Below are 10,573 nucleotides of genomic sequence, written 5' to 3'. Positions count from 1 at the left end.
TTATCATTACACCATTGATTGATTGATTGATTGAAACTTTTATTAGTAGATTGCACAGTACAGTACATATTCTGTACAATTGAACACTAAATGGTAACACCCGAATAAGTTTTCCAACTTGTTTAAGTCGGGGTCCACGTTAATCAATTCATGTACCAAATAAAATTGCTTCGAGGTCGGTAAGCGAAACCAGAATAATTCCATACATTAGGCGCACCGGGTTATAATGCGCACTGTCAGGTTTTGGGGGAAAAAAATGATTTTAAGTGCGCCTTATAGTCTGGAAAATACGGTACCTCGATTTTTTTTCTACTTTAATACAAACTACTGTAAATCAGCAAATCAACTGAAAAAACTTCCCGAGCCTTTGAATTGTATCTTAGTTTGAACTGACAGAGTAATGTATTGAGATGCACCTGTATGTCCTCACCTCCACGTAGGATCTGGTCCACGCATTGGCGAGCTGGTTAATGTCTACATGGCCCGATGTGAGTCTCTGTAGGGCCGCCTCGGCCTCCCTGTCGTAATCTAAGATGGTCTCCTTCTCAATAAAGTCCGACAAAGACACTTTCAGGTCTAAAAGAAAAAATATATTTTTAAAAAACACATTGCAACCATTTTCATTTAAAACATGAAGAACATCAATGAAGAACACAAGAAACTTCCCAACTTTGCGAAATATATCACATCTTATACTTCTGTTTTGATATACAACGTTATAAAAACATGTTCTTGTATTTTTTTTTTATTTGTCTTTAAATAATTTAGTTGAGTGCCAGTTACGCTCATCTCAGGATATTAACTAATGTTTAGACCAGGGGTCGGCAACCCAAAATGTTGAAAAAGCAATATTGGACCGAAAATACAAAATAAAAAATCTGACTGGAGCCGCAAAAAATTAAAAGCCTTGTATAAGTGTTACAATGAACACATTATGTAGATGTCTATATTAGCCTACTATCAAAATGACTTTAAAAGCCTTGTATAAGTGTTATAATGAACACATTATCTAAGTGTATATATAAGCTATATAAGCCTACTATCAAAATGACTATGCTGACGCAAATCTTTGTTGACAGAAATGTTCAAATGTAATATTTATTCTACACATTTTTACAACATTCAAAATCATTAGTAAAATGGAGGCTTCTCAGAGGATGAGATAACTCCTGGAAATGACTGGTTTAGAATGGCCAAAGGTATAGATGTGTGTGTCCAAGTTAAAGGAAACGGCAGGCTGTCTTCTTCTAGTGGATTTATTACAATCTTTGCAAGCTGGGTAACGTTTGCTGTGGTCTGGAACAACATGGCAGACAAACAACTATCAGAAATGCAACCAATATTACATACAGATAATGTGCCATGAGACATGCAAATATAAATTTAATTAAGACGACTTAAAGAAAATTAAATGAGCTCAAATATACCTACACACGAGGCATAATGATGTCTAGTTGGCACTCCACACAAGTCAATAACATCAACAAAGCTCACCTGTGTGCATTCACACACACACACACAACATTAAAAGTTTGGTGGACAAAATGATACAAAAAAAGGGGTGGCATAAAACATGTCTTAGAAAGTCAGAGAAAGTTGTACATGTAAACAAACTACGGTGAGTTCAAGGACCGCCAAAACAAGTAGGACAAAACGGCGCTCGCCAAATAGTCTCATCAGTGAGGGATGTTTAATATAAACAGTGTGATTTCTAACAATTAGGAAGGTTTGTGTCATGTTTGTCCTCCTACAGAAACCATGTTAAAACAAAAAATATATTTTTTCCCTCATCTTTTTTCATATTTCATACATTTTTGAAAAAGCTCCAGAGAGCCACTAGACCAGGCCTGGGCAATTATTTTGACTGGAGGGGCCATATTTAGAGAAAAAAAATGTGTCTGGGGTCCGGTATATCTATTTTTAGGAACACTAATACAAAAAAACCTTCACGTTAATGTCTGATTGAATGCTAAAAATGTTATGACAAACCGCCTTAAAAAACGGAATGGAATTTTAAATTTTTTTACTGAATGAGACACCCAGAATGTACATGAAAATAAAGAATGTGGGATTTACAATATTAACTATGAAGGATAAAACACTGAATATTGACAACATATGAACGTCACCCTCCATCTCAATCGACATATTTTACAATCAAGCGAAAGGCAACAAAAATGCAACAAAAACCGCAAAATATGAACGCGAAGGGTAAAAGAAACCCCACCTACTATCTGATACATCTGACATATCGCTAAGCTTTAGAACTTTTGTTGTAAAAATCTCCTTCCGCCTCTGTCCCTGACACCCGCATTTCAGGCTGGCCGCTCTGGAAACACTCTGTGGAAACGCTCCCCACCCACACTGCTTGGTGCCTCGTCTGAGCTGCTGTGACTTAGATTACCATGGTAATTAATTAGATTATATAGTAACTAATTAGATTACCATAGTAACTAGTATATCATGCAAAAGTGCAGATTCCAACCATTGAAATATTTTGTATAGTTCAAGACTTACGGTAATTTGAAAACATCACTGCACATCATAATGGCGGCTACAGTTTCCATCTTAAAGATCTAAAAAAATTATTTGGGAATGTCCGGCGGGCCAGATTGAAAAGCTTAACGGGCCGAATGTGGTCCCCGGGCCTTAATTTGCCCAGCATGCAGCTCTCGAGCCGCGGGTTGCCGACCCCCGGTTTAGACTAACAAATCCAACAATTACGAATGTAGACACTATTTTATGATTCACAGGGAGTCAAAGACTGTTTGGCAACCTTTGGCCAGGAAACAATCATTCAGTTTCCTGCAGATTGCCAAAATGCAGCCAGTCACAACAGCTTCCTTACCATTTTCTATGTAGCAAGGTATTTTATGAAGCAGCATCAGACGTCCATGGAGGTCATTGATGTTCTCTTCAACAGGGAACTGCAGAGGCACTTTGAGGAGGCAGTTGTGTTTCCCTGCCTTGAACTCCAACACAAACTCCTTCTCAGTTTTGTTGCTTTCTTTTGCTTTGGTCCTCTTCATTGCACAAACTGAGGACAGCAGACATTAGACGTCAATTTAAATCTACTAGTATTGTCGAGTGCAATGTGGAACCTTTTTTACTTATACGCATAACTAGAATCGACGGTATTTGAAATAAAGAGAAAAAAAGATTTCATCCAAGACACCTTGAATGTGTTTCTGTAGAGATGTTAGCTTGTCAGACAGGAAGCTCAACGTTAGCTAGTATTTTTGCTAACGCTATAAAAACTATGACAGTAAAGCCTTTTTTCCCATTTTATAACAGTGCACTTACACTTTTATCCTCATTTTATCAATGAACAGAACCAAGAAAATATACATTTACCCGTGTGACAGAGGAACAACGGCACTGTTTTTCTTCCTGTTCCTGGTCAGCTGACCGACTCGAAGTGGAGGTGTGACAGCAGCAGCACTTTCGTCATTCTGAAGCGTGCGTTGTCATTTTGTTTTTAGAAGCAAACAAGACTGTTGATCATTTATTTAGATTTAAAATAAATATTGGTATTTATTTTAATGCAATTTGTTGCCATTAAAGGCCGAATAAAAATATTGAATAATTTAAAAAAACATGGTCGGATAAGTACTTTCGGCTCTGAATTTCGGTGAGTATTATTTATCCCCTCGTGGCCAGATAACATCCCTGCAAAATTTCAGTTCAGTTGAGTTCAGTTTCAGTTTATTTCGAACATGCATCCGATACAATGTAATGCATCACATATTTCCAGTTGTTTCATTACAGCACGTCCGAAAAGGAGTAGGAAGAAGCAGAGTTTATTTAATCCTACCCCTTTTTTAATCATAGCAATGGTGTCTCATTTCCTTGTTCTCTGTAACAGAACAGTAAATAAATAAATAAACAATATAGATTATACAATAGTAAGTAAACAAATATTAAATACAAAAATAATCATTATCTAACAACCCTCCAAAAGGTTCAAGATATTCATCATAATTGTTCTTATTTGTACTTTGTGAACACTTGTAGTTTGAACAGTATCTTAAAATCATTCTATTTAGATTGGCTCGATAGGATAACTTGAAAGATCGCTCACTCGTTCGATGATTTTTACTTACAAAAATATTGTTTATTTGTCCAGTGAGGAAAATTAAAACACTTTTTTTTCTAAAAAAAAAGAATAAACGATAAAAGACCCTATATTTTAACGTAGCTATAGATGTATTTACAACTATATCGTGGGAATGCAATGCCTTGAAAGTATGCAAAAGTGTGTATATATATATATATATATATATATATATATATATATATATATATATATATATATATATATATATATATATATATATATGTATGTGTGGGGAAAAAAATCACAAGACTATTTCATCTCTAGATGAAATAGTCTTGTGATTTTTTTCCCAGGGTATGTCTACAAATAGCAATAATATACAATCTATGTATGATAACTTTTAACTGTATAAAAATACTAAACAACTCAAGTTGGCCTTTGTGTGCATTATAAATGTATATTTGTAGTGTCTATTAAAAATAAAAAATAAAAATAATGCTCGCTACATCCGCATATTGCACGAGCGCATGCGCAGTCACGTTTTCTTCAAGTTTTGGGTCGACAAGGGTATGTGTACAAATAGCAATAATATAAAATCCAGGTATGATAACTTTTAACTATGTAAAAATACTAAACGACTCAAGTTGGCCTTATTCTGGAATTATATTTATACAAAAAACATTCGTATATTGATTTTGAATGTATATACGTCAACCAATGTTCGGTTGTACGCGTTTGAAAACCTACACATTGCTCGACGCTCTCTCCAATGCTTGAACAGTCCCGTCATACCTCGCGTGGCCAACGGCTCTCCCCAACCGAAAGCTCGCCTCAATGAATCATCGCCGCTGTCTTACACCGGTTGATTTGGTGCCATATTTTGGAGTCATTCCGCCCATGAAAGCGCATCAAAAAACGCTCTAATGCCACACACGCCACCGTCCTTTATTTCATTCGACTAGGTGGCGGAGCGTGCTTTCCCGGGCTCGCTTCTTGGGTGTTTTTTTTTGGAGTCGGGGAGGCACTGGTCCCGGGAGTGGAGAGATGATGGAGCTCGAGTCGGCCAGTAACAGGGGCGAACTGGGACCCATGGGGGATCCCCTGCAGCCACAGACGCCGAGCAGACACGAAAAAAGCCTGGGACTCCTCACCGCCAAGTTCGTAACTTTGCTGCAGGAAGCGAAGGACGGCGTGCTGGATCTGAAAGCCGTGAGCATGCAGTCTTTGTTGTGTTAGCTAGCACATGTCACCCCGCTGTCGTTGGGTTACACGCACTTCTGCTAGCCTGCCTGCTAGCATAGCCTCGCTTCTTGACAGTCTCCATTCGGAAATGTGTCGTACTTCGCAACACGAACTTGAATATGGCGGTGCGTTTACTTGTGACAAAAGTGCAGGAAGTTTGTGAAGCGCTGTCTGACCAACTTTTTTTTTTCCTGGGGGGGGTCAGTTTTCAAGTTGAATCTGAATCTCAGTAAAACTAAAATAATGCTATTTGGTAACAGTAGAAAAGAGCATCATACACGAATACAAATAAACGGAGTAGATATTCTTTCTTTCTTTCTTTAGTTTATTTCGAACATGAACACACTTACAGTTCACAGTGTTAAAAATAACGTTCAAAATATAAAACATTCTCATGCATTTTAATCCATCCATCCATTTCTACCGCACCTGTTCAAGAAGTCGCATTAATGGTAAGAAGTATTTTATTTATTATTGGTTAGCTTCAGAATAACAATGTTATTAAAAAGAATAAGAGACTTATTATACTCTAAAAATGTTGGTCTTACTTAAAAATGCACTCATTTCGTTGTATTCAGTGTTAAAAAATATTATATGGCTCTCACGGAAATACATTTTAAAATATTTGACTTTTCTGGCTCTCTCAGGGGCAGCACGGAGGAAGAGGGGTTAGTGCATCTGCCTCACAATACGAAGGTCCTGAGTAGTCTTGGGTTCAATGCCGGGCTCGGGATCTTTCTGTGTGGAGTTTGCATGTTCTCCCTGTGACTGCGTGGGTTCCCTCCGGGTACTCCGGCTTCCTCCCACCTCCAAAGACATGCACCTGGGGATAGGTTGATTGGCAACACTAAATTGGCCCTAGTGTGTGAATGTGAGTGTGAATGTTGTCCGTCTATCTGTGTTGGCCCTGCGATGAGCTGGCGATTTGTCCAGGGTGTAAACCGCCCTCCGCTCGATTGTAGCTGAGATAGGCTCCAGCGCCCCCCGCGACCCCAAAAAGGGAATAAGCGGTAGAAAATGGATGGGATGGATGGCTCTCTCAGCCAAAAAGGTTCCCGACCCCTGGAGTAGGAAGAAGCAAAGTTTATATAATCCTACCCCTTTCCCACTTCAGAGCGTTTACAAATACCGTATTTTTCGGACTATAAGTCGCAGTTTTTTTCATAGTTTGGCCGGGGGCGCGTCTTATACTCTGGGGCGCGACTTATACTCAGGAGCGACTTATGTGTGAAATTATTAACACGTCACTGTAAAATATCAAATAATATTATTTAGCTCATTCACGTAAGAGACTAGACGTATAAGATTGAATCGGATTTAGCGATTAGGAGTGACAGATTGTTTGGTAAATGTATAGCATGTTTTATATGTTATAGTTATTTGACTGACTCTTACCATAATATGTTACGTTAACATACCAGGCACGTTCTCAGTTGGTTATTTATGCGTCATACAACGTACACTTATTCAGCCTGTTGTTCACTATTCTTTATTTATTTTAAATTGCCTTTCAAATGTCTATTCTTGGTGTTGGGTTTTATCAAATACATTTCCCCAAAAAATGCGACTTATACTCCAGTGCGACTTATATATATATATTTTCTTCTTTATTATGCATTTTCAGCCAGTGCGACTTATACTCCGGAGCGACTTATACTCCGAAAAATACGGTATATATAATCATTTACTGACCTTTTTTTATAATAAAATAACATCTGTGAATTAGTATATACAAAAGTTTTGTAATATGTAATTAATTAATTCAGTCATTATTAACATACTGAGATGAAGAATATGTTATTTTCAATAAGGTTGAAAGTATTTCTCATAATTCTTCTTCTTTGTACTTTGTAAGCACTATTATTTTGAACAACCTCTGAACATCAACTGGATCATATCAGTACAATGTTTAACTTCTTTACTTAATCCATTCCATAATTTAATTCCACATACTGATATGCTAAAGGTTCTAAGTCAGTGGTTCTTAACCTAGGTTCGATCGAACACTAGGGGTTCGGTGAGTCCCTCAGGGGTTCGGCGGAGGTCAAAACACACCCGACTCATCGTGTAAATACAAACTTCTCCCTATCGGCGTATTACGGATACGGCAACATTTGACTGATTTGCAGGTGTGTAATTTGTTGAGAGTTTACGCACTGTGCTGGTTTTGTTGTTTGAACAAGGTGATGTGCATGCACGGTTCATTTTATGCACCAGTAAAAAAACATGGTAACACTTTAGTATGAGGAACATATTCACCATTAATTAGTTGCTTATTAACATGCAAATTAGTAACATATTGGCTCTTAACTAGTCATTATTAAGTACTTATTAATGCCTTCTTCGGCATGGCCTTAATACAAAGTTAAAGTTAAAGTTAAAGTACCAATGATTGTCACACACACACTAGGTGTGGCGAGATTATTCTCTGCATTTGACCCATCACCCTTGATCACCCCCTGGGAGGTGAGGGGAGCAGTGGGCAGCAGCGGTGGCCGCGCCCGGGAATCATTTTGGTGATTTAACCCCCAATTCCAACCCTTGATGCTGAGTGCCAAGCAGGGAGGTAATGGGTCCCATTTTTATAGTCTTTGGTATGACTCGGCCGGGGTTTGAACTCACAACCTACCGATCTCAGGGCGGATATGATATAACCCTAACCCTGACCCGAACCCTAACCAAATAGCTCTAAATTAAGTCTTTGTTACTTAGAATATGTTCCCCATACTAAAGTGTTACCAAAAACATATAACTTTGTCTTGAATTTGAAAACATTTTTTTAATTTTTCACTAAAGAAGGGTTCGGTAAATGCGCATATGAAACTGGTGGGGTTCGGTACCTCCAACAAGGTTAAGAACCACTGTTCTAAGTGTTGTACGTGCATACAAATGTTTTAAATTAGATTTTCCCCTTAGGTTATATTTCTCCTCTTTAGTTGAGAAGAATTGTTGTACTTTCTTTGGTAGCAGGTTATAGTTTGCTTTGTACATCATTTTAGCTGTTTGCAATTTTACCAAATCACCGAACTTTAATATTTTTGACTCAATAAATAAAGGGTTTGTATGTTCTCTATATCCAACATTATGTATTATTCTAATTGATCTTTTTTGTAGTTGTTTCCCCATATTTCTGCACAATAACTCAGATATGGTAGCACTAGCGAGCAGTAGAGAATATGAAGTGGTTTTTGGCCCAGGATGTATTTTGCTTTATTCATTATTGAAATGTTTTTTTGCAACCTTATGTTGTATGTTTTGTATATGAGATTTCCAGTTCATTTTATCATCTATTAATACTCCCAAAAATCTTGTTTCTTTTACCCTTTCAATATCTACTCCCGTCTATTTGTATTCGTGTATGATGCTCTTTTCTACTGTTACATTGAGTTTGAGTTTGAGTTTATTTGGAACATGCCTGCATACAACATGATACATCACAATTTAAAGTTTCTCTTTTCAACATGTTCGAAAAGGAGTAGGAAGAAGCAGAGCTTATTTAATCCTACCCCTTTTCTTTTACATAACAGTTGCTAAAACATTTGTTCACTTCCTGTTCTCAATTTATTCACAATATACTCCATAAGTAATGACAATAAAAATAAATAAATAATACTCGGTGAGATGAGTAAGATTATTTGAAAATTAACTGATGGATGGATGAAATAAATTCAGAATGTTTATCATGGTTCTTCTTCCTTGTACTTTGTAAACACTTTAAGTTTGAAGAGTTTGTTGAAGTGGATTATATTAGTACATTGTTTGATTGCTTTGCTTAATCCATTCCATAATTGAATTCCACATACAGATATACTGAAGGTCTTAAGTGTTGTACGTGCATACAAATGTTTTAAATTACATTTTTCTCTAAGATGATATTTCTCCTCTTTTTTTGAGAAGAATTGTTGTATATTCTTGGGTAGCAGATTATAGTTTGCTTTGTGTATAATTTTAGCTGTTTGCAAATTCACTATGTATACATTGAAAGGGTAAAAGAAACCAGATTTTTGGGAGTGTTAATAGATGATAAAAATGAACTGGAAATCTCATAAATAAAATATACAACATAAGGTGGCAAAAAAACATTTCTATTAGGAATAAAGCAAAATACGCCCTGGGCCAAAAAACACTTCATATTCTCTACTGCTCGCTAGTGTTACCATATCTAAGTTGTTGTGCAGAAATAGGGGGAAATAACTACAAATGTGCGCTACATTCGTTAACCGTGTTACAAAAAAAATCAATTAGACTGATACATAATGTTGGATATCATCATCATCATCATCATCAGCGGTCACTCGAAACGAGTATGACGATCCTCCTGGTAGGGGGGTATCCCTTTATTGAGGATGCCTGTGGGTGACTTTGTTTAACGTGGGGAGACTGGTGCACAGACAGTCACCACACGATCCTTGACAGATCCGGGTCAGGGTCCAGTGGCATGGAGTCCAAGACGACTGGGGACCCTTTTCTGCTGCAGCCTTCATCCGCCATCCCAGCCGTTGTGACGCTCTGTAGGGTTAGCAATCATCCTCCACCTGTTCCACCGTTGAGGTCTTGGGTTGTTATTTCCCCATAACTGGGCCCACATGGATGTGGGGGTGCCTTCTTCCGCCATCGCAGCCGTTGTGGTAGTTCTTACATCTACCGTCTTCCACCTGCTCCGCCGTTGAGGTCTTCACCGTATCCCTGGCTAGGGGGCAGTCAGGTACTAGGCCTTTGCCAAGGGCCACCTGGGGTAACAGTAGTAAAGGTGTTAACCTCCTAGTGCCCCAAGACCCCATAGAGGAGCCTCCACTGCCGGATGCACTTTAACGTCATGCCCAGGACACAAAGTTGGATATAGAGAACATACAAACCCTTTATTTATTGAGTCAAAAATATTAAAGTTCGATGATTTGGTAAAATTGCAAACAGCTAAAATGTTGTATAAAGCCAACTATAATCTGCTACCAAAGAATGTACAACAATTCTTCTCAACTAAAGAGGAAAAATATAACCTTAGAGGAAAATCTAGTTTAAAACATTTGTATGCACGTACAACACTTGGAACCTTTAGCATATCAGTATGTGGAATTAAATGATGGAATGGATTAAGTAAAGAAGTTAAACATTGTACTGATATGATCCAGTTTAAGAGGTTGTTAAAATTAATAGTGCTTACAAAGTACAAAGAAGAATTATGAGAAATACTTTCAACCTTATTGAAAATAACATATTCTTCATCTCAGTATGTTAATAATGACTGACTTAATTATATATTACAAAACTGTTGTA

The 10,573-nt window shown here is 37.5% G+C and overlaps 2 protein-coding genes across 7 annotated transcripts in view; one reads left to right on the top strand and one right to left on the bottom strand.

Moving 5' to 3' along the window:
- ferry3 (FERRY endosomal RAB5 effector complex subunit 3) overlaps positions 1 to 4,994 on the bottom strand; it is a 27,614-nt gene extending 22,620 nt beyond the window's left edge. Inside the window, exons 1-3 of one of the 5 annotated variants that reach the window (XM_061970234.1) lie at positions 4,850 to 4,994; positions 2,849 to 3,037; positions 431 to 576 (exon numbers count right to left, since the gene is read on the bottom strand). In XM_061970234.1, the coding sequence (XP_061826218.1) occupies positions 431 to 576; positions 2,849 to 3,029 (327 nt within the window). In that variant the 5' untranslated portion in view covers positions 3,030 to 3,037; positions 4,850 to 4,994. Of the gene's footprint in view, positions 1 to 416; positions 577 to 2,848; positions 3,038 to 3,175; positions 3,331 to 3,354; positions 3,425 to 4,804 lie in introns of those variants that run through there. The other 4 variants (XM_061970230.1, XM_061970232.1, XM_061970233.1 and 1 more) reach the window with 4 other exon arrangements.
- Positions 4,995 to 5,093: 99 nt separating this feature from the next.
- e2f4 (E2F transcription factor 4) overlaps positions 5,094 to 10,573 on the top strand; it is a 32,699-nt gene continuing 27,219 nt past the window's right edge. For both annotated transcript variants that reach the window (XM_072913907.1, XM_072913906.1), the window contains exon 1: positions 5,094 to 5,266. In XM_072913907.1, the coding sequence (XP_072770008.1) occupies positions 5,102 to 5,266 (165 nt within the window). In that variant the 5' untranslated portion in view covers positions 5,094 to 5,101. The remainder of the gene's footprint in view (positions 5,267 to 10,573) is intronic.

This window comes from Nerophis lumbriciformis, linkage group LG10 (genome assembly GCF_033978685.3).
Source record: "Nerophis lumbriciformis linkage group LG10, RoL_Nlum_v2.1, whole genome shotgun sequence".
Lineage (NCBI taxonomy): Eukaryota > Metazoa > Chordata > Actinopteri > Syngnathiformes > Syngnathidae > Nerophis > Nerophis lumbriciformis.
The sequence above is the reverse complement of the archived record's forward strand: the minus strand, read 5'-3'. Positions and strand labels throughout refer to the sequence as shown.